Source organism: Rhagoletis zephyria, unplaced genomic scaffold (assembly GCF_001687245.7).
Source record: "Rhagoletis zephyria isolate East Lansing unplaced genomic scaffold, Rhagoletis_zephyria_1.1 Rzeph_scaffold_01242, whole genome shotgun sequence".
NCBI lineage: Eukaryota > Metazoa > Arthropoda > Insecta > Diptera > Tephritidae > Rhagoletis > Rhagoletis zephyria.
The window spans coordinates 6248-33835 of record NW_016158326.1 but is presented as its reverse complement, the minus strand read 5'-3'; the positions used below and the strand labels follow the sequence as shown (position 1 = coordinate 33835).

General features: G+C 35.5%; 1 protein-coding gene across 1 annotated transcript in view; it reads right to left on the bottom strand.

The window, feature by feature from the left end:
• Window positions 1-23147, bottom strand: part of LOC108363307 (fat-like cadherin-related tumor suppressor homolog) — a 35983-nt gene extending 12836 nt beyond the window's left edge. The window contains 15 exon segments of the mRNA XM_017616650.1: window positions 147-330; window positions 5144-5861; window positions 8225-8496; window positions 8750-8924; window positions 12514-12699; window positions 12774-13782; window positions 14793-15159; window positions 15224-15379; window positions 15463-15524; window positions 15582-15789; window positions 16666-16772; window positions 18094-18839; window positions 18842-19677; window positions 22060-22747; window positions 22836-23147. Coding sequence (XP_017472139.1) covers window positions 147-330; window positions 5144-5861; window positions 8225-8496; window positions 8750-8924; window positions 12514-12699; window positions 12774-13782; window positions 14793-15159; window positions 15224-15379; window positions 15463-15524; window positions 15582-15789; window positions 16666-16772; window positions 18094-18839; window positions 18842-19677; window positions 22060-22747; window positions 22836-23083 — 5962 coding nt within the window. The 5' untranslated portion in view covers window positions 23084-23147.
• Between the last annotated feature and the right edge of the window lie 4441 nt (window positions 23148-27588).

Below are 27588 nucleotides of genomic sequence, written 5' to 3'. Positions count from 1 at the left end.
ATTACCGCACACCGAGTTGGCGACTATCAAGCTCGGTGTGAAGACCCTTATTATATACACATTTTGACAGTTCGATAAAATTTTCAACAACTTTGAGGTTTTCTAGTTCGCATAAGTAATCTTAATGTCTCCACCACTTAACTTACCAGTTCGGTAATCAATTTCGAATACTTCGTCCTCATTTCCGCTGGATATTGTATAAATTAATTTCCGTTTAAGCGGACTTTCGGCCAGTATTGCTATGGAGAGTGCTGAAAATAGTTCGGCATTTTCCTTTACGACATCGGAATAAAATTGTTTATCGAACGTGGGCATAGAGCGGTCAACAACCTGGGAAGGAGTTCAAATGAAAGCAGGTTAAAATGACTTTATAAAATTTATGAAGGCTAATATGAGGTTTCCGTCCAACCAACAACTACCGTATAGTCGAGTATTAGCGTATACCTACCCAGAAAACTTTATCCTACGATGATTATTTGTTAGGTTCAAAATGTGCTGATATATGTTTTAATCTCAGAAAAAGGTGAATTAGTTCGTGCGATGATTTATTACGAGTTCGACGTGATTAACTTAACGCAACGACTGTTGTTGTTGGCTTATGCCGATGACATCGACATCATCGGTAACAAAAACCGCGAAGTCTGTTCTGCCTTTTCCAAGTTGGATAGGGAAGCAAAGCGCATGGTGGTAAACGAGGACAAGACGAAGTATCTCCTGTCATCAAACAAACAGTCAGCACATTCGCGCCTTGGCACCCACGTCACTGTTGACAGTTACAATTTCGAGAAAGTAGAGAATTTCGTTTACTTGGGAACCAGCATTAACACCGATAATAATGTCAGCATTGAAATCCAACGTAGAATCACTCTTGCCAACAAGTGCTACTTTGGACTGAGTAGGCAATTCAGGAGTAAAGTCCTCTCTCGACGTACGAAAACCGCGCTCTATAAGTCACTCATCATGCCCGTGCTGGTATATGGCGCAGAAGCATGGACAATGACAACATCCGATGAGGCGGCTCTTGGAGTGTTTGAGAGAAAGATTTTGCGGAAGATTTACGGGCCTTTACGCGTTGGCGACGGCGAGTACCGCAGACGATGGAACGATGAGCTGTATGAGCTTTACAACGATATGGACATAGTGCAGCGAATTAAAATACAGCGGCTCCGCTGGCTTGGTCATGTCGTTCGAATGGACACCGACGCTCCAGCTCTGAAAGTATTCAACTCGGAACCCGCTGGTGGTAGCAGAGGAAGAGGGAGGCCCCCACTGCGATGGAAAGATCAGGTGGAGAAGGACTTGGCTTCTCTTGGCGTTTCCAATTGGCGTCAGTTGGCACAGAGGAGAAAGGACTGGCGTGCTTTGCTGCACTCGGCCAAAATCGCTTAGGCGGTTACAGCGCCAAAAAAGAAGAAGAAGAAGAACGACTGTTGACGGCAGCGTTACTTGAGCTAATCTGCTCTTCTACCAGAGTGCCAGGCCTCTTGCTCAATTCGGTGAATACCTATACTCTATGGATTTCCATATAAGCTACGATTCTAAATACATCTACCCTTGACACACTTATTAGCTCTGCTGTTATTTTCCTGCTATAGTCAAGCCAAAGCTCACGTGCTTTATTACGAGTCTGCACCTCCTCCTTGCTGTTTTCAGAAAGTGCAAGGGGATTTCTATTTGTATTTGTACATTTAAAAAAGCTCCCACCTTGACCAAGTCGTCTGCTCTATGTTCCTACGATCGGGAACACAGTCAAGAGAGATGGACATTGGTGGTGATTTCGTTTCTTCCAAAAATTTTTGCCCTTCCACGGTGCAAAATGTGGACATGTTTTTGCCTTCTTGTCCATGTCTAGCTCACGCATTTCAAAATATTGTCGTTTTAAGCAACCATTTGATTTTCAGGGAAACCTTCTCCCGAGACAAATCTAGGGCCGACTTTGAACGGCGATTTTTTTTTATGAGAAGCTGTTTTTCGAGGCAGAAATTGACTTGGAGGTTTGCGCACTTCTAATCACTACACTACAGCAGCCTACATACGACACCAATATTCAGAAAATTTTGTTTTTGAATTTTGGTATTTATATTTGGGATATTGAGTCTTTTTATTCCGATATTAATAGGTACCCGTTATTTTTAGCGCGATACTTTGATTGAGTACCATATCGATACCTTCGGTTCGATATTGTCCCTAGGCAAATCTTCAAAGGGCAGAGAATGTGCCTTTTTGGCCTTAAAGATTGTGACATTTTAAGAAACGAACACACAATTTTTTCACCGTTTGCCTTTATTTTAGAATCGAGCACGAAAAGAGTTAGGCGCAGTGAAAGGCCGACATTTTTTCATCTACAGGCCTCACATATGCCTATGACTTCAGCCTAAAACATGCTGGCATGGTTTGCCAGCCGCAGGTAGCGATTTACACCCCAGCAAACATTGAGGTTAGTTATCCATTAGAGAATGATTGGAGAACAAGCCACATTCTCAAATCTCAAACGTTGGAGAACGACTCGAGAATTATAGCGATCTCAACAAAAAATTGGACATAGTTCTCGACTCGAGAAAATATTAATTCTCTAATCGTATTCTAATGTTGATCTCTAATGGGATTCGAATGTGAAATTTTAAACTTCTGTTTAGCTTTCTTAAACAAAACGCTTTGTTTGTAAAATTTATATTAAATGTATTTGCAATAAAATAATAATGAGTTATTTGAACTAAAAATTATTTATGATTAATGCATTCGGAATATTGCTTATTTACATTTATTTGAATTTGCGTTGTTTCTCTAATTGTTCTCGAATCGAATTCTAATGTACTTCTTTAACTTTGTCATCGACTCGAGAACGATTAGAGAACTACCCTTGTTATCTAATATAGATATCCAAATTTATCTAACGTTAGAGACTGTATTTGCTGGGACCCTACCCCTACACGGCAGTCCATCTTGGACCCGTTAGAGGTCTTCTTAATTATCAGCTTGGGCCTTTCTCAATTCCCTTCTGGATACAAGCACAAGTGGTTTTATGCTTAGTACATTGTGGTATGCTTTGGGTATAGATAAACTTTTCTCCTTCAGTCCAGTTTATCATTTAAAATTTTCGGGTTGATAGAGCATCCGAAGAACTGCCACAGTGATGCCGACTGACTCATTTTTATTCCCACACATAAAAAAATCGTGAAAACTGAAGAAGAGCTTAAAGCCCGTGTTTAGCGGACTAGAAAATGTGCTGCGACAGAGGGTTCGAGCGCATGCAAAACTGTTTAAAACTTAATGGAGAATATTTTGAAAACAGTGAGGACAATTTGGTTAATATTGTTTGTATTTTTTTCATTGTTGGGAGAAAATTGTTGAGATCAGCTCACGTACGAACTAATTGTTTTTAAGTTTATATATTATGTACTAAGTGTCGTTTTCTCAAGTAATCTGTAACTTTAAAGCGCACTTTATATTTAAAGGTAGTGATGGCAAAAAAATTTAATAATCGATTAATCGGTTAATTGATTAATCGAAAGCATTCGATTAATAATTGCAATTAATCGTAAGAAATTAATCGATTAATCGGTCATTTCGATTAAAATCGAAAATTAATGAAAACCATTTATAAGTTATAAAAACTGACTTACACTCCGTGTCAAAATTATAGCGGACGACAAGATTTTTTGTTTGTTAATTAATTTTAGTTATTTTTGTTTAAGTGACTTGCGCCTACTTAAAGAAAGCATCCCTGCTCAGCTTTATTCTTCAACGCATCCCTGTGTAAATACTCAAGAAAAGCATCCCTACTTGGAATTTTACTTTCGAACTTCCAATGCTGGGTATAAATGCGCTAAGCGCATTTCCAACGTCCCTTCTTTCAACATCTACCAGACATCAGGAGACATCGGTGCGATCAACCATACCATCAAATATCAACGTGGGAGCATCGAGTTACCAATCCAACCGTTCGTATATCGAACACCCAGTTTCCAACATCATAACTTCCGAGTACCCGAGATCGTGGGGACGCTGACGACATATAATCATTTGCCCATCCTATCATCTAATTGCTAAGTATCAACTAATCTACTCCTAAATTCATTTTGTAAACTTTCATATCAAATCACTCATTCATTCTTTACATTCATTCCTATTCAACTTATGTATGTTAAATCTCTTTTAATCTTACATTAAACTATTATTAAATCTCTAAACTGTAATACTTTTCATTAACCCAAATTAAATTAAACTAAAATTGAAATCCAATTCACCATACATTTGTTCAATTTCTTTAAATATAGCTTATTCTGTAGCAAAAAAACGTATAAATATAAATATATCAAACTTTGTGCAATATTAAAAAAATCAACAAAAAATTCCAGCTTTTTAGTTAGATTTCTTAGAAAGATTTTCAGTACGCAGTTTTGTAGCCCATTAAAGTTTTGTATGAAAAATTCCAAGACTGAAGTATCTGGCACTTACCGCTGCTTTTTGGTATTTTTCTGTTTGGTAATGGTGTTGCTTATTTTCTTCCATATAAAAAAGGGATTTTTTAGTAGCTACTTAGGTTAAGCTTGTGTTGCGGTTTTTGGCAGAAATATCGTATAAAATATTTGAAGAATACGAGAATGTAAAAAACATCTCAACGTATTTTGATTCATACGTTATTGTGTAAGTAAATTAGTAAATTTTTGATGGTTTCTTTTCGATTATTTTGAAAAATTAATCGGTTAATCGCTCGATTTATCGAAAGGAAAATTTCGATACAATTAAATCGTTAACCGAATGAAAATAACCAATTATAGTCGGTTATTCGATTAATCGTGCCATCACTATTTAAAGGTTACATCAAAATTTGTGATTGTGTCTAAAGTAAATCACTTTATTATCGGTTTTAAATTGTTTTACAAAAACGAAACATACATGCGTCAAAAACCAATAATAGAAATACTTAACTTTAGACATAGTTTTATTTTTAATCCAATCTTTAAATATAAAGTGAGCTTTAGAGTTAAAGGTTACTTCAGAAAACGGCCCTAAGTAAAGCAAGTTTTAACAACTCTAGGTGAACGCAAAGCAAACTCTGCACATTTATGTATGTACATATGTACGTATTTAGACAGTTTATATATTTTTTCACACTATAAGTAATAAACTCAACACTCACCTTTATGTTAACCGCTGCATCTGTAGAACACGGAGAAATTGCACCATCGTATGCAGCGATAATCAAATCGTACACTCTGGTACTACCATCGATATTTTGCTTCAACACCAATTCACCCGACTTGCGATCCACTTTGAAAAGCTCACCGTTTCCTTTCTTCATTTCGTAACGCACTTCACCATTTTCATAACTATCCAAATCCACAGCCTTCACCTTTGTTATCACTGTACCTTTGGCATCATCAACAGATAGTGTGGCATAATAAGGTAAATTCACGAAGATTGGACAATTGTCATTCACATCGAGTATGGATATTTCAACACGCACAATAGCACGCCGCATCTGTTTGTATTTTTCGTATAACAGTAAAGAGCGTGCTTCGACCACTATTGTGTAACTGTCTTGACTTTCGCGATCAAAAGGTAAACCGGTCGTTTTTATAGCACCCGATGTCTTGCCGATGACAAACATTTTTGTGGGACTCAGAATGGTGAATTCGATATTTTCATGCAGTAGATTACCCACAACATTAACCAGCCCTACTGTGACAATTTTGGAAGAATTTTCGATTGTTGAAAATGTGTAGAATGGTTTTTGGAAAACAAAGCCTGGTGTGGTTAGGGTTTCAATGTTTATATCAATTTGTGCAATAGCCGAATATAGGCCATCGGAAGCGCGAATGTGTAGGGTATAAAATGTGTCCAAACGCGTTATGTCCCTAAAAAATTAAGGAAAAAAACTATAGTTACCCTGTGAACATTAAATGTAATATATTATAACATATGTATGTACATTCGGTGGGCTTAACAAAAAAGTTGCTGTTTTCCAGCGCAATTATAAAACTTATTATATTTAAAGAATTACGTCAAATATTTCGGAAAAATATTAAAACTAACGTGAGCTGGAATGAGATTTTTGAACCTTTTATCTAATCGGTTCAGTTCACGTAAATCCTAAAATTCGTTCGACATTTTTTGGCGAAAGTCTTAAAATATAATAAATTCTTCAATTCCGATGGAAAACATTAGTGATGAACCCTAATTTATATAAGTCTGCTTCAAAATAGTGTGCAAGTTAGTTCGGAGGCGCTCAGTTCGAGTCCGAACTTAGTTCATTCGTTCCAATACCAAAAATACTGAAAAACTGCTTAAAATTTTCAAACTACGCAGTTTCACACTTTAAACTAATCTTTATTAAAATCGAATCGAGATCGAAAGAATTCCAAAAAATACCAAAAATATAAAATAAACTTATTAAAAATTAGTACTAAAAATGTATTTAAAACTATGATAACATGTAAACATTGAAAAATAAAATATGAATGAGAAAAGCTGGCGTGAAATAAAGTTTCTAGATTTTATTTCAATACAAAAAATACACGGCATAAAATTTTAAAAAAGCATTTTAGAAAGTGCGCGTAAGATTTTCTTCAGGAGAGACTTTTTTAGTTTCTATCAAAAATTGGGCTAATAAAAGTAAATTATAGATTTTAATTAAAAATTAAAATTTTCAGTGGAAAGGTACGAAAAGGTGAAATTACGAGAATAAAATTATAATGGTTTCAATCAGCTGTGTTAAAATAACGCATTTACATTTTTTTAGATAAAAATCACACTTAAAAAAGTTGGTGAACAAAAAAAGTACATACACTGAAATTTTTTAAATTTGAGTTTCAGTAAAAATTAAATTTTTTGCCTAAATTCGAGAAATTGAAAAAACTATATTACACAATTTTTTATTTTGCTAAAAAAATTACCCTGAAAAGGTGTTGTTTAAAATTAAGTTTCAACAAAAAAAATTATAATTAAAAAATCGAAATTTATTTATTTTTTTCAACTAAAAGTGGACTACTAAAACGTTAAACATTTTTTAATTACACTAAAAAATTTTAAATGTAAAAAGTACACTAGATGCCTTTTTAATTAAAACTGGATTGTTTCTAATTTAAAATAAATTTTTTTTATCTTAATTCGAAAAAATTCTAATTTTTTATTTTATTACAAAAAAACTCGCAAAGTATTTAAGAACAAAGTTTAAAAAGTTTAAAATAGAAAACTACTCCTAGGATTTTCTTCAAAAAATGAAAAATTTTTAGTTTAAATCAGAAAATTATGGGAAAAGTATAAATTTTAGACTTTAAATTAAAATTGCAATGTAACAAAATTACAAATTTTTAAACCGAAAAATATTATTTTTTACTTTCAATCAACTGTAGTAAAATAATACATTTTTTTAGTGACTTATATAAAAAAAAACACTGGAATTTTTTTAGACTAAAGTTTTAATAAAAATAAGTTTTGTGCCTAAAATCGAAAACTAGAAAACCTCTTTTACATAATTTGTTTTCAATTACAATAAATACACTTAAAACGTGTTTAAAAAGGAAAAAGAAAAAACACACAACTGCTTTTAAATAGTTGAACTCCACTGGCTTTTGAAGATTTTGAGCCAGTTTTAAAGTAGGGGTCTTCACAGCGAGCTTGGTACTCGGTGTTCAGTAATGTATTTTGTTTGTATAAATTATTTTATTATCGATGTACTTGTTACCGCATTATCGCGAAGGAAGCTTGATAATTTTTCTTGTAGTTGGTAAACTGCAATCAGCTGTTCGATATTTATTCAATTTTAAATCCGCCCGCTGCCGAAAGGCATAACGCATGTGAGTAAGTAAATTTCCTTAAATTTTCTGTTACAATTTATGTTTTTTTTTTTAGAAAAAAACTACGAATCCGCTGTTAGTAAACATAGTTTAGCAGACTAACAAAAGAAAATTGAAAAAGACGTTCACAGTTGAATCAATTACCGAGTGCCAACCAGCAATTAACCAAAACTACCAAAATGGACGTGCATACATACATACATATTTAATTAATGGAAAAACTAAAATAAAAAATTGTCATTACGGGGGAAAAATCTTTAAATCGTCATTGAGCTAAAAAAAAACGTCAAAATGATGACGAAATCGCCAATTCGGCAACGCTGCTCACCGAATCTAAATTACAATATATGTATGTAGGAAACACTATCATAATTTCTATATAAAATGAAATGTGTACCATTAGTGCCAATGAATTTATGTACCTTGTCGTTACGATTCCCGTTGTAGCATCGATTTCGAAACAACCATCTGGATTTCCATCAATAATGTCATAACGTATTTTCGTATTTTCATCCAAATCGGCATCGGTAGCATTCACTTCACCTATCATGATATTTTCATATGTGGGTTGATACAGGGTGACATTCATGTAGTTTTTATTGAAAACCGGCGGGCAATCGTTGATATTTTCAACATCGATATGTATACTTGAGTGATATTTGGCATATAATTTTGGTGTGCCCAAATCGTTAATCTAGCAGGGAGAAAGCGAGAGAGAAAGAGTAAGTAATGATAAAAAGAGTGATCGGTTTTTATGAAAGGGGAAATAACAGGTTGGGCTACATAACCACTCTGATGGAAGAGATAAGTGAATAGCTACGGGAAACCGTGAATATGCAAACTTACGCAAATGTTTAGAGAAGCGGGTATATATATTTATGTGTACAGTGTATTTATATTTATGCGTATAAGTATTAATTATACATAAATAATAGTTATAAACTTACCATAACGTCAAATCGAAAATATTTATTTTTTTCATAGTCCACTTGTTTTAACAGTTTAATAGCTCCCGTAGAGGAATCGATTTCGAAATATTCCTTAGCTTGATTATTTAAAATTGTAAATTCAATCATACTGTTAACGCCTTCATCTAAATCCTTTGCTGTTAATAGAAGTGGTCTGTAGAATACAACAAAAAGAATACGCATTAGATTCTGGGTATATAAATATTTTACGAGTGAAGATTATCTGGCGATGATAGAATTCCCACCAAAATTAAAAAAACAAGTAAGAAAGTCTAAGTTCGGGCGGAGCCGAACATTAAATACCCGGTGCAAGTATTAAATATATGTTTTTTCACCCTTCCGAAACCTTCCGCTAGATGGTAAGCNCATTTATGTATACATTTGTCTATATCTATCTCGATTCGTTTTGGCTGTTACAAACAACCGTTATGTGAACAAAATTAATATACCCTTGTGCACAAGTGCGCTCGGGTATAAAAATATCCAAGTCTAAAAATTATAAACCTTTTGGAGACGATTAGAGCAGAGTGGGTGGCTTCCTACACACGGGGCGAGAGCATTTTTAAGTTTTTCATACGTTTTAGGGGAGCATGCGCAGCAAAAAATCTTACTCTGGCTAACAGCTCACATTTCCTCTGCTCAATAGCGAACTTCCCTCCGAAAAAAATAGTAAACTCATCTTTAATTATACAAAATCGCAACGTATGTATGTACATACATATCTACATATATACATATGTATTTTCTACTAAATGAAATACACTACAGAAAATATATGCATCTAATTTTTATGTATGGTAGATGGCCCAAAATGATATAAAATCGGTTTGCAAAGCGTGCTGCAGGAAGTTTTCGGCACATGTCCGGATATGAAGAGATTTTTGTATTTCTCCTTCTTGCGCAGCAAAGCAAAATGGTTATACGTATCGAAAGCGGTATCGGGATCCTCGCACATTTTTTCATAGGTCATGTCTATGTCTCGACCGTCCACTTGCACAGCCATTTCACGTACCACATTACGTTTACGAAATATGCGTCGTGGTCGAAACCGCTCTCTTCTGCTTGGTATGGGTGGCATTTTTTGATTTTTATTACTTTTGATTAATAATTTTTTTATTTATTGCTGACTCTGTTGAAGGCTTTGCAAATGAATTTGAAAGAAAACGAGTTGCCGTGGTGGTATTCATGATAAAAACATTACAAGGTAAATTCATTCTCTCAATTCGTCGGCCATGATTTTGTTCTGACGTTTGCCAACATTTTAAAATCATATAAAATTGAAAATAAAAAAATTAAATTGTTCACAATTGTTGTTGTTTGAGATTGAAAATGAGAATGTGTGTGTGAGTTTGAGTTTTGATTTTAAAATTATATTGTTGGCAAACGTCAGACTGCCTCTCAATGGTTTTACCTTGTTATGTTTTTATCATGGTAGTATTTATTTTGTATTTATTAAATTGCAGCTAAAAAAAAATATTTATTCCTTCCGCAGGGACAGAAAAGAACCATTAAATACCAAGATTTTTAATTTTTTTAGATATTTGCCAAAATCGTTAATTTTTTATTTATATTTTTATTTTTGACTCAAGAATAATCGTTAAAATATTACTTAAAAAAAAAATAATAGTCTAGTTAGTGTAGACTTAAAGTAACATACGTAAGAAATCGCCAATGATTGCTCAACACGTCAACTTAGCCAGAAGCAAAAATATTTTGTTCTTGTATTTTCCTCTTCCCCATAGCCCATAAGCCTCATAAAAAAAACCTTTAACAAAAATATATTGCTTTGTCCAATATATTAGGTTACGTTACGTCAAGTGTAGACTAACTGAACCTTAACTTTATTGTTGGAATTTAATTTATGCGATAATTTTTAGGACTGCGCTTTAGATCCCTACGTTTGTGCGAAACTTCGAGACGTACGCCACAAATTGATTGATACATATTTTCCATACATACATTCCGGTTGATTATCGATAAAGCTACATACATACGTACATATCATCCTTAAAAGTACAAAACCGCGTATCAACAAAATGCAAAACCGCGTTTCAAGATAATGAAAAACCGCGTATGTGAGGTTGCATAAATTATTTTTTTAGAGAGTAAAAATAGTCATATTTCAAAATGGTTCTCTCTTTTGTAAAGCAATCGTTNAAAATCGTTAATTTTTTATTTATGTTTTTATTTTTGACTCAAGAATAATCGTTAAAATATTACTTAAAAAAAAAAATAATAGTCTAGTTAGTGTAGACTTAAAGTAACATACGTAAGAAATCGCCAATGATTGCTCAACACGTCAACTTAGCCAGAAGCAAAAATATTTTGTTCTTGTATTTTCCTCTTCCCCATAGCCCATAAGCCTCATAAAAAAAAACCTTTAACAAAAATATATTGCTTTGTTCAATATATTAGGTTACGTTACGTTAAGTGTAGACTAACTGAACCTTAACTTTAATTTNAAGCAAAAATATTTTGTTCTTGTATTTTCCTCTTCCCCATAGCCCATAAGCCTCATAAAAAAAACCTTTAACAAAAATATATTGCTTTGTCCAATATATTAGGTTACGTTACGTCAAGTGTAGACTAACTGAACCTTAACTTTATTGTTGGAATTTAATTTATGCGATAATTTTTAGGACTGCGCTTTAGATCCCTACGTTTGTGCGAAACTTCGAGACGTACGCCACAAATTGATTGATACATATTTTCCATACATACATTCCGGTTGATTATCGATAAAGCTACATACATACGTACATATCATCCTTAAAAGTACAAAACCGCGTATCAACAAAATGCAAAACCGCGTTTCAAGATAATGAAAAACCGCGTATGTGAGGTTGCATAAATTATTTTTTTAGAGAGTAAAAATAGTCATATTTCAAAATGGTTCTCTCTTTTGTAAAGCAATCGTTTTTCTGGCTAGTATATTTCGGGACGAATGGATAAGGATTGAGCCAAGAGCTTGTGCGAACAAATCCAATTTTTGGCAGCAAATGTCAGTTACGCGGTTTTGCAGAATGACGATACGCGGTTTTGTACTTTAAACGACGATATGTATGTACATAATATGGCATAAGAATTTACCTCTTTTGTGGATCATTTTTTCGAANCAATGATTGCTCAACACGTCAACTTAGCCAGAAGCAAAAATATTTTGTTCTTGTATTTTCCTCTTCCCCATAGCCCATAAGCCTCATAAAAAAAACCTTTAACAAAAATATATTGCTTTGTCCAATATATTAGGTTACGTTACGTCAAGTGTAGACTAACTGAACCTTAACTTTATTGTTGGAATTTAATTTATGCGATAATTTTTAGGACTGCGCTTTAGATCCCTACGTTTGTGCGAAACTTCGAGACGTACGCCACAAATTGATTGATACATATTTTCCATACATACATTCCGGTTGATTATCGATAAAGCTACATACATACGTACATATCGTCCTTAAAAGTACAAAACCGCGTATCAACAAAATGCAAAACCGCGTTTCAAGATAATGAAACACCGCGTATGTGAGGTTGCATAAATTATTTTCTAGAGAATAAAAATACTCATATTTCAAAATGGTTCTCTCTTTTGTAAAGCAATCGTTTTTCTGGTTAGTATATTTTAGGACGAATGGATAAGGATTGGGCCAAGAGCTTGTGCGAGCAAATCCAATTTTTGGCAGCAAAAGTCAGTTTTGTACTTTAAACGACGATATGTATGTACATAATATGGCATACGAATTTACCTCTTTTGTGGATCATTTTTTCGATATACGAAGGAACCAACTTTAGCAACCTCCGAAATGGTGCCATTGTATGTAGTTTTTTCGAAATATGGTTCATTGTCGTTAATATCTAAAATGTGAATGATTATATTGTGCGTGGAAGTAGCTGATGCCATATTCGTTGCGATAATGGTTAGATTAAATGATCTGTGAAGATAAAAAAGATTTATAAATAGGATTTAGTATTTTTTCTTTAAGCTAAACAACGTTTTCTTGCTTACTTATTCTTCTCATAATCAATGATGTCATTCGCCGTTATCACACCGGTCGAGGGATTGATACGAAAGCTATCGCCTTCGTCGCCATTCGCTATCTCATAGAAAACAGATGATGAAGAACGTGCCTCTACTTGGCAAACAAATGTGCCAACGGGTATGCTTTCATAGATTTCAATCACATTCAATGGCGCCATGAAGATGGGCGGATCATTTTCGGACATAGTCACAATAATGTGTAGCGGCATTTGTGAGGAGAGCGGTGGTTCGCCGAGATCTGTGGCCTTGATTTGCAACATATATTCTTGCATTTTATTAATATTCAATCTCTTGGCCAACGTAACAATACCCATCGTTGAATCAATTTCAAAAGTATTGCCAATATTACCAGTTATAATGGAATATTTCACTTCAGCATTTTTACCACTATCCAAGTCCAAAGCGGTTAGCTCGGCCACCTTTGAACCGATCGCTGCGCTCTCCGGCACCTTACTTTGCACAATTTTGCTCATAAATTCTGGATGATGATCATTATGATCATGCACGGTTATCACGATTTTCGCATAATTTCGCTTGGCGGGAGTACCTTGATCCTTAGCGATTACTATCAAAGTGTGATGCCTATTCTTTTCATAATCCAAACGTTGTGTGACCAGCACATTGCCACTGATGGAGTCTACACGAAATAATGCGAGCGACGATGGATCTTGTGCGGCATGGAGTGTGTAGAAAATTTTATTATCTTCATCTTTATCTGTTGCATGCAGTTGCATAATAATGGCTTCCTCTTCGATATTCTCGGATATATTTACATAGTATATATCTTGTGTGAATTGCGGACGATTATCGTTGATGTCGACAACGTGTATATACAAATTGGTGTTAGTGATATGTGTGCCATCGGTAACGCTAACGGTTAAGTTGTACGAATCCTGTGTCTCACGATCCAAACTTTTCGATAGTAAAATGTGACCGTTATCCTTACCAATGTAGAATTCATTGCGTTCGTTGCCACCTGTTGTAAAAGAGAAAAGGAGTGTTTATAGAATTTGGTATCGATATTTTTTTCGTTATCGACTTAAATGTCGTTATATTAGGTGCGTTCGTTTAAAATCTCCAACAGAAACCAACCAACTGCCAAATTCCGGCGAAATGTCATCTGTTCGCTCACAAGAGAGAAATATCCAAAATAGTACGCGAACAGAAAATTTGCAGAAACTTGCAAGTTAGACGAACAGCTGATATAATTTTTGTTTACATACAAAAGTGTAAAATTTAAAACGTACGAAAAGTCATCGCAAAGTGTTATACTGACACAGTTTATTGATTAAACAAATAACTACTTATTTCTTACAAGTTTAATTTGTCGCATTTTGTAATTTTTATCTTCCAAACCATCAAATTAAATTTTGTGATTTGCGTAAATGCCAACCAGCTGTTTTTGATCAGCTGTTTCCCTGTTGGCAAATTGCTGTTGGCAAAAATTTTTCCAACAGAAACTAACAGCTTCCCCTCAAAATGAAATGTCACTTTGCTCTCTCAATTTCCCCTACTTTGCAAGTTTTTTGCGTACGCGAACGCAAAAACCTGTAAGTTTTGGTTAAACATGAACAATTAACAGCTACGCGAACGAACCTATTTTCAGATGTCGGAAAATTCGATGCAAATTTTTTTTGATTTTTCTATTATTTCAGGATAAATATATATAACTCAATCCTTATGTGTAAAATAAAATTGATATAAAAAATCGATAATAACTGTAAAAACTATGTGGATAAAAATATCTACAAATAATTTACGATATCGATATATAATATTGGCAAATACTTAAAATTAACCGATAATTATTTAAAGATCGCGATTTATTCTTATATACATAAATATGTATGTATTAAACCAATTTAGGGGGAGTTCTCACTTCAAAGTTATGCACCCAACATTGTGTTTCACATAAAAATCTCATGAGCTCTGAACATACTAGAGTTATTCTCTTCTTCTACTTGTTTTACTGCCCTGCACACTTACCAGTCAAGTTATACCACAAATGATCGTTGTCCTCATCACTCGCCTGCACAAGCGCCACCAAAAAACCTGGCCTATCACTTTCCGTTACATCTATACGACTATCATCTGCCTTTATAGTGGGTGCGTGTGGTGAATTCGTAGATATAGATATGACGACTATATTTAATTTGGCATTTTGACTACGTTTCGGATTTCCATTATCTTCAGCGCGTATATTCAAATCATATTCTGCATCGTTTTCGAGTGGTTTCATCAAATAAATGAAACCTGTATCGGGATCCATGCGAAAACGATTCTTGCCCTTACCCGATTTGATATAGTAAGTAATGCGTCCATTTTCGCCGATATCATTATCTATTGCGCGAGCCTAGAAATGGTAATAGCTTATAAAGTCTACACAACCTTTTTAATCTCCTTTATAATTTAAATACCTGGAAAATCGTTTCATTTATATCTACAGTTGAGGGAACTTGAATTTTATAAAAACGCTGCTCGAATTCTGGGCTATGATCGTTGATATCTTCCACTGTAACCACAACTCTTGTGGTAGAAGTCAGAGTGGGTGTGCCGTTGTCAGAAATGGAAATCTACAATGGAAAGATAAGAGATGCCGTGTTTTTTTATTGCTGGTATTTTATATATAGATTGGACAATAAGCTTGACTGAGTACCTCTAATATATGCTCTGCTTGGTTTTCTCTATCCAATTTTCTTTCCGTGGTTGTTAGATCACCTGTAAAATAATGTTTTTAACTGCAGTTCAGCACTATCAATTGCATAATAAGTTTACCTGTAGTTGAATTTAATTCAAAGAAACCTTCCGGATTTCCCGACGTTATGCGATAAGTGAAGAACTGAGCTGGGTTTTTGTCATTGTCGAAAGCATTTAGTTGAATAACCGGTGTATTCTCTGGACTACCTTCCAAAACCGACACGTAATAGACTGGTTTATCAGTCAGCGGCACATTGTCGTTCTCATCCTCCATCTGAATGTTGACCTGGATGATGTGAAATTTAAGTAGAGAAATATTGCGTTAGGGGGGTGAAGTTTTAGTATCAGAAATATAACACTTTAACACAGTGAAATATAAATTTGGGCAGCACTATATTAATTTATTCCGTCAATTGGCAGGCCCAAAGCTGGATGGAGCATTAGAAGAGCCATCAGATAACTATGTTGACCAAGCGATTAAGTGGAGTACTTGGTTAGCATAACTACGATCGATAATACTAAAAACACGGTTAATGGGATCAGCTTCAGTAACTATAAAAGTCAAGCAAGAGCTGCGAAGATATAATCTGGTCAGTGATTATTATTTTAGAGCACCCAAAACAAGACAACAAACCACTCAAAATGCTTCCAAAAACCGATGGCTGAGGAAATATGTATCAGAAAACATGACGACACGTGGACCTAATCTAGCAATGTATATCTTGAAATCTTGATTGCGATACACTTTCCAGTAACCCTTGCCTATGTACTGGTAAAATATGTACGTTTCAGACGTTGTGGACAAAAATTCAGATGAACAGGCCTATTCTGCTTGTTAGCGAACATTTTGACACCAGAATATTTTGTTACCAAAAAATAACACCACCATTCCGCAATTCAGCGTAATTCAGCGTTTGCATAAATTCTGGTGTTGCATACTTCAAGGGGCTATTGCCTGCTTATGAGATGGTAACGAAATTGGTCAATGCGCAGAATGCGAAAAGGTTTTAAAAATTACCAGGAACTTTATTTACCAGTAACGAAATTTTTGTTACCAACGCAATAGGCCTGGAAGGCGCAAGAACAGGCCATGCGCGCACCGCAAATCCTCATTAATATATATGTATATACATATATATATGTTCATATGTATTACATATACCTGCACACAACTGCTTAACGGTATAATAGCGTGATCTTGAGCGCAAAGCGTAAGCCAGTAGCTAGATTTTGTTTCGGCATCCAAATGAGACAAGGTGCGTATTATACCTGAAAATAAATAAACATTCAATTAAAAAATGTAAATAAGTAAATAAATAAAATCAATAATAAATAATAACAAACGCGAATTACACATGTAGCAGTGTTCAAGCATGATTCAATATCTAATAATCATCGTTGTGTTCAAGAAAATAATTTAAAACTTCCAACAAAAATTCAACTATTTTTCACCAAAATTTCAAAATTATTATTCAGAATTTTTAGAACTATTAGGTAAGNTGTGTTCAAGAAAATAATTTAAAACAGTTTTATAGTCCATTAAATTTGAGTTCAATAAAGCGCAAGTTTCAAGAGGGTAAGAATCCGCGTTGATTTTTAATAACTTTTTGCAAGCTTCAGCAAAAAAAAAATCTCAAAAACCAAAGAAACGAATTTTTATCCACTTCATACCTACACTTATTGTACTATGAATGAAAACTGCATATTCAAAACCTTTCTAAAAATTATGATAACAAAGTTTTAAAGTTTTTTGAAAATTGTTTAAGGCTTGTTGTATTTATGGAAACTTTGGAACTTTGATTCGCATTGCTTTTGCTGTAAAATTAACTACACTGCTGGAACAAAGTATTGGCACAGCAAATTTTTCACAATATGTGCAACAATTTTCATTCTAATATTTTTCTGCTAATTTCATATGGTTCGTTCTACAACAAAAAACATAAACATAATTCCTAAACTTTGTGCAATGCTCGCGAAAATTCAGCAAATTTTCATAAAACTGTTCAACTTTTTAATCAAATTTTTTAGAATCTTTTGAAGTATGTAGATTTGTAGCCCAATCAATTTTATTACAACAAAGTGCAAGTTTTAAGTAGCTAGGAATTACCGTTGATTTTTGGCATTTTTTTTCACGCAGTCTCTTCCACACAAAAAATTTTTTCGAAAATACATTATATGGAAAAAATGCAAAACACCTTCAACAGAAAATGTTTACCAGAATTTAATGGGCTGCAAAACTGCTTACTCAAAAAAATACTAAAAAATCTGATTAAAAAGTTGAAAATTTGCTTAATTTTCGCGAGTTTTGCACAAAGTTTAGGAATTATATTTTTAAGTTTTTTGTTGTTGAATGAACCATATTTTTATACAAAATTGCCGGAAAAATATTAGAATAAAAATTTTTGCATATATTGTGAAAAATTTGCTGTGCCAATACTTTGCTACGGCAGTGTATGTATTTTTTTACGAAAAGCAAATTAAAATTAAATAAAAGGAAATTAAGTTGCCAAAACCTAGCAATACGTCACGCTGCTATATGTATTTGTAAGCACTGCTGGAGATTTCGACTTTATTTAAGCACTCAACTTACCTTCATCGTTCACCGCAAACACTCCCAGCCCATCACCGCCACGTATGCTATAGGAAATCTTCGAATCCGGTCCATTTGTGTCTGCATCTTTGGCAGTTATATTCATTACGAAACTACGCTCCGGCAGATTCTCTTTCACCTTCCCCGTATACACGAAATCATCGAATTCCGGCGCAAACCTATTCTCATTCACATCGATGATCTCAATCACAACTGGCATATCCGTGGTTAGTGAAGGTGTACCGCGATCTATGGCGCTCACAATTAAATTGTGCACCTGCCGTTTTTCATAGTCCAGATAGCCTAAGGTTCTTATAACTCCCGTGTGCTTGTCGATTTTGAATAGTTCCTCAACGACGAGATCCTCTTTTATAGAGAAAAATATTTCACCATTCGGTCCGATATCCACATCAGTCGCTTCGATTGCTGCTACCACAGTGCCGCGCGGTATGTCTTCACGTACTTTGAATATGAATTCCTGTACACCAAATATTGGCGCATTATCGTTGATGTCCTCTACGAGTATATTTATCACTGCTTCGGCGCTGAGCGATGGCTCGCCATTATCCTTGGCTATTATGTGCAATTCATATGTATCCAATTTCTCACGATCCAGCGCGTTTGTCAAATAAATGCAACCTGTAGTGATATTCACGTAAAAATCTCGCGTTTCAGTCTGCATTATGTAGGTTATTTTAGCGTTATTCTCTATATCAGCATCCGAGGCATTTAAGCAAAATATCAATGNAGTTCCCCCGTAAAATGATCTATTTCAAAGGGTACCTCATTCAGATTAGCTATACTATATGATATGTATGCATTCTCGCCACTGTCTCTATCACGCGCTGTCAACTTGACCACAAAAGCGCCAGCCATTTCATTCTCATCCAATTCGATGGTCGTATTCATCGGTTCGAATATGGGATCATTATCATTCATATCCTGTATATTCACTTTCACCTTCGCCGATGATTGTTTACGGAAGCCGAGATTAGCCTGGTCAATGGCAGAGACAGTGAGTGTGTAGAAAGATTTGCTTTCGGCGTCGAGTGTCTTTTGTGTGTATAACATGCCCGAATCGGGATTTATTCTAAACTCACCACCCTCATTGCCGCCCACTATCTCTAAATAGACCATGGCATTCTTACCCAAATCGGGATCAGTCACTTTCAGTCGTATGACAGGCATATTTGGTGGCGATGTTTCGGGTATTGAGATTTCATATAAATGCTTAGTAAATACTGGTGCGTTATTTCGTTCCTTAATGAAGTGTACTGGAATGGTTTTATAGCAATGCCGCATGGGTACGCCCTTATCTTCGGCTCTTAGTGTGAGATTATATTTCATGGAATCATTTAGTCTAGCAAACTTGTTTATTTCTATATAATATTCGCCGATATTAGGCGTGGGTGTGATAATGAAATTCCCATCGGGATCACCATCAACAATTTGTAACTTATTTATTTCGCCATGTTTGCCAGTGTCATTGTCACTGACCTTAACTATACCATAAATATTAGAACTAAAATTCGACGTTATACTGGAAAAAGTCTTAAAATATATTTCTGGAGTGTGTAAATTAACCTGGAATTTGGAAAAAGAGATATAGTGTATAGTAAATTAGCGATACTAGAAGGCAGAGATGTTTTTAAGAAAATATATTAGGTAATTTTTGGCTTTTAGTTTTCAGAAATTAAAAAAAAAAAAACTGAAACATTTCTAAGATATACGAATAGTCCCGAAAAAAAACTCCGCAAAGTCACGATAAGTATGGGAAATGCTGAAAAATTTTGTGGGAACCTAAGAAAATATTTTTCCAAGCCGATTTTGGATNAAAAAAAAACTGAAACATTTCTAAGATATACGAATAGTCCCGAAAAAAAAACTCCGCAAAGTCACGATAAGTATGGGAAATGCTGAAAAATTTTGTGGGAACCTAAGAAAATATTTTTCCAAGCCGATTTTGGAGGGCTGCACACGAAAACAATACCCATTTTTCTTTTCAAAAAAGCGTTTTCGATAATTTTTCGAAAAACGTGTTTTTGGTACTTTTCGCAGCTATTCGTCAATATCTCATGAAAAAATCAACGTAGGCGAACTAAAAATCAAAAGTTATTGATGTACCCATTACAAAAATGTATAATGTACTTTTAAAATTCGATGTAAAATATAAACCACTTCAGTAAATTTTGAGCCTAAGATTATGAAAATCGAATGAGAAATGTAGATGTTAAGAGCGCTGAGTAAAAATTTTATCTTTTGTAAAGGGCACATCAATATCTCTCGAGCCGTAGGTCGTTGGTCGATGATTTTTTCACGAGATATTGACGAATAACTGCGAGAAGTACTAAAAACCACGTAAAAAAAAAATTCTCGAAAAGGATATTGTTTTCGTGTTCAACGACCCAAAGTTTACATGGGAAATTCTCCTTTACAAAGGNCGTAGGTCGTTGGTCGATGATTTTTTCACGAGATATTGACGAATAACTGCGAGAAGTACTAAAAACCACGTAAAAAAAATTCTCGAAAAGGATATTGTTTTCGTGTTCAACGACCCAAAGTTTACATGGGAAATTCTCCTTTACAAAGATTAATTTTTCGTGTAAACTTGTGTAATTAAGCTGTCGAGTTTCTTTAAAAACAAGCCTCACTCTTCACAGATTCATTTCATGTAATATGTTTACATATGTATATGTATGTATTTGGGTCAGTCCATTTCGATTCGACTAATAGTTGGAACCGACCATTTTGATTTTAATGAAAATTGGTTAGAACTTTTCCTTTATCATACAACGAAGTTCTACCAAAGAAAAAAACTTTTCTTTCGAAAGATGCAAAATTCTGTATTTCACAATTTCCGGGACTTTGCAAGTTTAGTGTTTTAATATCTCAAAAATTATTATAGGCCCGAAAATTGCTCTGGTTTCGTTTTTAAGGTGATATTGAAGGCTNGTATTTCACAATTTCCGGGACTTTGCAAGTTTAGTGTTTTAATATCTCAAAAATTATTATAGGCCCGAAAATTGCTCTGGTTTCGTTTTTCAGGTGATATTGAAGGCTATAAAGAAAAAAATATGTAATAAAAAATGCGAAAACCAAAAAAAAAAAATACAGAATTTGAAAGTAAAAAAATTCCAAAAGTTTTAAACTTACTTATAAAAAATTTTGACAAAATAAAATACACTACCACCAACTAATCTTACAAGATTCTGAAATTTTCAAGGTGTTTTTTAAGATACAATTTTTGTACTTTGAATTTTTTTTTGCAAACTCTTGAAGAAGGGTATGTTAAACAAGTTTAATTTGAGTAAATTAAAGTTTGAATATGTACAGCTTTAAAACAACCCCTTGAAAACTTCAGGATATTTTGATACCATTAGAGATATAGTAAAAAAATTGCCAAAAATTTATACACATATGTAAGATTTTGCTTTAACGATTTTTTTTAAATTCCAGAATTAAGTAACATTTTTACTTTTCGAATTTTCCTTAAGTATTTTTTTAAACAACAACCATTTTTGTACCTATAATAGTTTATGAGATATTAAAAAAAAAATTGCCAAATCAGGTAGATTGCGAAATTTTGAACATTCACAAAACATTTATTTTCCTTTGACAGAGCTTCGTTAAATAATAAAAGAAAACTTTCAACCAAAATTTATCCAAATCGAAAATGGTCGACTCCAAACCTTGGTCGATTTGACAGGGATTAACCCATTTTGTAATATCTAACTTCGCCACTTACTTGTTCTACTGTTATGGATACTTTCGCCTTACTCGATTGATGANACAACAACCATTTTTGTACCTATAATAGTTTATGAGATATTAAAAAAAAATTGCCAAATCAGGTAGATTGCGAAATTTTGAACATTCACAAAATCCAAATCGAAAATGGTCGATTCCAAACCTTGGTCGATTTGACAGGGATTGACCCATTCTGTAATATCTAACTTCGCTACTTACTTGTTCTACTGTTATGGATACTTTCGCCTTACTCGATTGATGATTATAATGATTAATGGCAGCACCGCGATCATTCGCAAGCACTGTTAAATTATAATGGGAACTTTCTGTATATCTTAGCTGCCTATTTAACGTAATTACTCCAGTCGTCGGGTGTATCGAAAAGTATTCATTATCGATTAAAAAGCTATAGTAGATTTCGCCATTTATACCCAAATCTGCATCCTCCGCAGAAACACGCAAGATACTCCTGTGTATTGGCATATCTTCCGGCACGATTTGTGAATACTCAATCGGATAGAAGAGCGGACTTAAATCGTTACGATCCAATACACGTATATGTATTGTAGTTTCCGTCTCATCACCCATATAATCATCACCCAGATTATATTTGATCATCGCTCTTACTTTCAACAAATACTCTTCATTCTTTTCACGATTTAGCACAACGTTGCTAGTTCTTGTGCGTATAGCTAGAAATGCAATGTCATCAACTATACGTTCTTCAGCTTTAAATAGCTTATCACGATCTCCTGCTACGATGCGATACTTAACCTCAGCGCCCGGTATAATGGCAATGCCCATTATATCTTCATGTGCCAATGGTATCGCATATGTTTTGCCCACACTATTCTCGGGTATGGTGGCATTGTACAATTTATGTCGGAATTTGTACTTATTATTCAATGTGATATAGTTTGCAGTGCTATGCAGTGATGTTGTCGCTGATGACGCTGCTGCCTCATTACTACTAATGCGCNTACTTATTATTCAATGTGATATAGTTTGCAGTGCTATGCAGTGATGTTGTTGTCGCTGATGACGCTGCTGCCTCATTACTACTAATGCGTTGATGATGATGATGTGCTCGTTGATGTTGTTGCTGTTGCTGTTGCTCGGTTGGTTCGCGGACATCCGTTTTTAGGTAAGTTGGTTGCAAAAGGCAAAACCAAACTAAGATAATTGTCCATGTGGACATGGGCTGCTTTGGAGTCACGAACACTGCATAGCGTTTGATCTTCATATTACAAATACTATAAGCACAAGTTACATGGCATAATCCTGAAATAAAAAGGACATACATACATACATATGTAAATCAGTAAGTCAATTTAAACATAGAGGATTAAGAGCCAGGAATAGCAAAACACTAAAATAGAGCTAAGAGAATCTTAAAAAAATAAACCGTACTTTAACTACAGCTTGGAGAGATATCTTCCAACTTGTTTAATTGTCGGTATACTAACGGATTTTTTGGGGTAAATTACCGTTCAATTTCTACAAGCGTGAGATTTTAAATCACTATATCACTGAATTGCTGTTTAATTAAAATATATATGATATGGTTCGCCACTTATGTTTAATTATTTATTTTAAAAAACTTCCAACTAAAATACAGTTCATTCTCTCACAAAACCCGTATAAACTCAATAGTAGGAGAGCCAGTTACATTTTTTCGTCATTATTTAGTTAAGGCCTATTTTAAGTGACTAAAAATTACAGCTGATTTATTAGATTTTTTTTGTCGTATATGAAAGAAAAACGCAAAAGCTTCGGCAAAAAAAATCTAAAAAATTACGGTAATTTTTTCCCCAAAAAACATGACTAAAATTGAATGGGCTATAAAAATGTGTACTCAAAAAAATTCTAACACTTCTGAGAAAAAAGTTTGAAATTTGGGTGAAAATTTGTTCCATTTTTTTTTTTAACTTAAGTTTTGTTAGAGAATGAACTGAATTTTAATGGAAATTTTAATGAAATTTTTTTGCATTTTTTTTTGTAGTGTTCTACAAAGTTTTAAACTTAGGTTTTGCTAGAGAATGAACTGAATTTTAATGGAAATTTTTTAAAATAAGTAAATAAACATAAGTGGCAAACAATACTTTAATAAAAACTTTGAAATGGCGTGCTATAGATATGACCGATACTGTACATATGTGGTAACATTTCAATTTTAAACTCAGCATTTTGCTTATAAATCACTTCCGAATATAAATTTTCTGATGTATACGAATACATATGTATATATACCACACCAATTCATTTGGTATATTTCTTCAAAAATATTCCCCTGAAAGCTAGTCTAAGTCTAAGAAACTCATATTTTTGGTCGGGGAAACTGTCCCGTCTCTGAGGGATATGTTATTGGTAGAACAGATGAGCGACGACACTCTCATCAGAATGACAGCTCTTTTTTCAGCTCGCTAGATATACAAATAGCTATCGCTGGTATGATAAATAGCATTACGTCACGACCGATGCAATCGCTGGCAACGAAGCATCAGCACCTTTTCGCACGATGCATAAACCTACCGACTTTTGTTCTGCAGAACACTACGTAGATTTTCCTATACATACGTGTACATATGCTCTTGGATTGCAATGGGGTATAGTCGTTGCGCTGGGTATGCAGTTACAGTTGCATGGCTATACTCAATCCCGACTCTTGCATCCTCGTTCGCGCACTCTAGGCAACGTGAGCAACCCATGTGCGAGATGCAGTAACTAATCCGAGTGATGCCTTGGGTCACGGCAGAAAGAGAGGGAGCTTCGGTGGGGCCACTCCGACTTATTCTGTTTAAGGGCTCACTGAAGTCTGCAGCATCTGTTCACCAGTAGGTGCGGCTGCAAGCGGGTGTCTGCTTGGGGCAAGCGGCTCGCTATACAAACGTGTATTTGATTGCGAAACCACCCCCGTCCAAGCAATGGGTTGTGGGCTGGGTTTGGGACCAGCCACGTAAAAACCACTTCCAGTGAAGAAGCAAGGCAAAGCCTCGGATGAGACCGCCCCTTATGATGACGACCACGGCAAATGTTTAAAGGACTACGATTTGAGGGCATGCACCTGGAATGTCCGGACCCTTAATGGGGAAGGTGCCTCTGCNTCAATCCCGACTCTTGCGTCCTCGTTCGCGCACTCTGGGCAACGCGAGCAACACATGTGCGAGATGCAGTAACTAATCCGAGTGATGCCTTGGGTCACGGCAGAAAGAGAGGGAGCTTCGGTGGGGCCACTCTGACTTATTCGGTTTAAGGGCTCACTGAAGTCTGCAGCGTCTGTTCACCAGTAGGTGCGGCTGCAAGCGGGTGTCTGCTTGGGGCAAGCGGCTCGCTATACAAACGTGTATTTGATTGCGAAACCACCCCCGTCCAAGCAATGGGTTGTGGGCTGGGTTTGGGACCAGCCACGTAAAAACCACTTCCAGTGAAGAAGCAAGGCAAAGCCTCGGATGAGACCGCCCCTTATGATGACGACCACGGCAAATGTTTAAAGGACTACGATTTGAGAGCATGCACCTGGAATGTCCGGACCCTTAATGGGGAAGGTGCCTCTGCCCGGCTGGTTGATGTCCTCGTAAGCAAGGTAAGCAATGTCTGGGGCCTTGCGACGTCTACTACAGTTGCCACGTAAAGGAGCGCAAATTCGGAGCTGGATTTGTGGTGGGAGAGAGACTCCGTCGTCGAGTACTGTCGTTCACCCCGGTGGACGAGCGTCTAGCCACAATCCACATCAAAGCGAGATTCTTCAACATCTCGCTCATCTGCGCACATGCCCCGACGGAAGAGAAGGATGAGGCATCCAAGTATCTCTTCTATGAGCGCTTGGAGCGCACGTACGAGCGCTGCCCATGTCATGATATCAAAATCGTGCTTGGCGACTTCAATGCGAGGGTGGGCAAGGAAGGGATCTTTGGAACCACCGTCGGAAAATTGAGCAGTGGAACCACATTTCACGCTCATTAAGTACCGCCGCCGAAGAAGTAGTCGGATTTCAGCGAGCCCGAAAGAACAACTGGTACGAAAAGGAGTATCAGGAAGCTGCAGAGAAAAAAGGTGTCGCCTACAGGGCCACGCTGCGATCGGGCGCAACGTGCGCGATGTGACACCGCTATAGGGATCTGAAGAGTGAAGCGGGACGTATTTGCCGAAATAAGAAGAGAGGGGCCGAAATACGTGAGTGCGAAGAGCTTGAAATGCTGGCCGTCAGGAAGAATCCCCGAAAATTTTACTAGAGAGTTAGGCGACCGACGGAAGATTTCAAGACCAGGGCGTACTACCGTAAGAACAACAATGGCGACATAGTAACCGATGTTCAGAGCGTACTTAAATTATGGAGGCAACACTTCTCCGCCCTACTGAATAGTAGCAGCACGGAAAGTTGTGGAGAAGAAGAACCCGAGCCGGCAGTCGATGATGACGGAGTCGACGTTCCACCGCCTGATTATGACGAGGTACGAATAGCAATAACGCGGCTGAAAAACAACAAAGCTGCTGGAACTGCCAGCCTGCCAGCTGAGCTATTCAAGTACGGCGGCGAGGAGTTGATAAGGTGCATGCATCAACTCTTGGTCAGAAGAATGCATGCCCGACGACTGGAATTTAAGTGTGCTCTGCCCAATCCACAAGAAAGGTGATCCCGCCATTCGCGCCAACTACCGCGTGATCAGCCTTCTAAGCATAGGTTACAAGGTCTTATCGAGCATATTGTGTGAAAGACTGAAGCCCACCGTCAATGAACTGATTGGGCCTTATCAGTGTGGCTTTAGGCCTGGCAAATCCATCATAGACCAGGTATTTAAAGTACAATACCACGTATCAAAAAAATTTAAAACCGCGTATGCGAGGTTGCATAAATTATTTTCTATAGAGTAAAAATACTCATATTTCTCTGTTTTATAAAGCAATCGCATTTATGGCTAGTATATTTCAGGACGAATGGATATGGGGATTGAGCCGCGAGCTTGTATGAGGAAGTCCAATTTTTGGCAGCAAATGTCAGTTACGCGGCTTTGCAGAATGACGATACGCGGTTTTGTACTTTAAACGACGATATATTTGGTAGAGCTTGAAGCGTTACTATAGCGCAATTAAGTTCTGGATTCTTTAGAAGACGAAATTCCTACTTATACAGAATAACTAGAATCACAATCAGACATACTTTCTTAAAATATGGGTACCTTGTTAAGGAACCACAAAGTATTTAGTGTAGCGATTTTCTGGTAAAAGCAAGCGCAGTTAAAAAAAAACTTGTAGTAACAAAACATTTGTACTCACTTACATATATATGTACATAAAAATACATATGTATATATTTGAGCTGACATATGTACGTAGATATGTACACTTATGAACCTACTTGAGTTAAACAAAAAATATTATTTTTGTAAATGCAAAGTAACTCAACCCTCTTTTTATTGTTTTCGACCCAGAATTCAGCTAGCCTAAGCAAATCAATAGTGAGCATAAAGGGTATTGTACATAAATATGTATAAGTATGTATGTACATAAAAACAGATGTACATAGATAAATGAATACATACATATATTAGGGGCATGACTTCATCCATTCGTTTATTTGCACATAAATGGTAAAGTATATAAATATTTAAGATAAATTGTGCATTAGTATTTTTTCGTCTTACAAATTGCATTAACTGGCCTATTCGAAAAATTCCAAAATTGTATTAACAAAAAACCTGAAACAGGCACTTCGTTACCGATTACAAATATTTTGTTACCAGCGCAAAA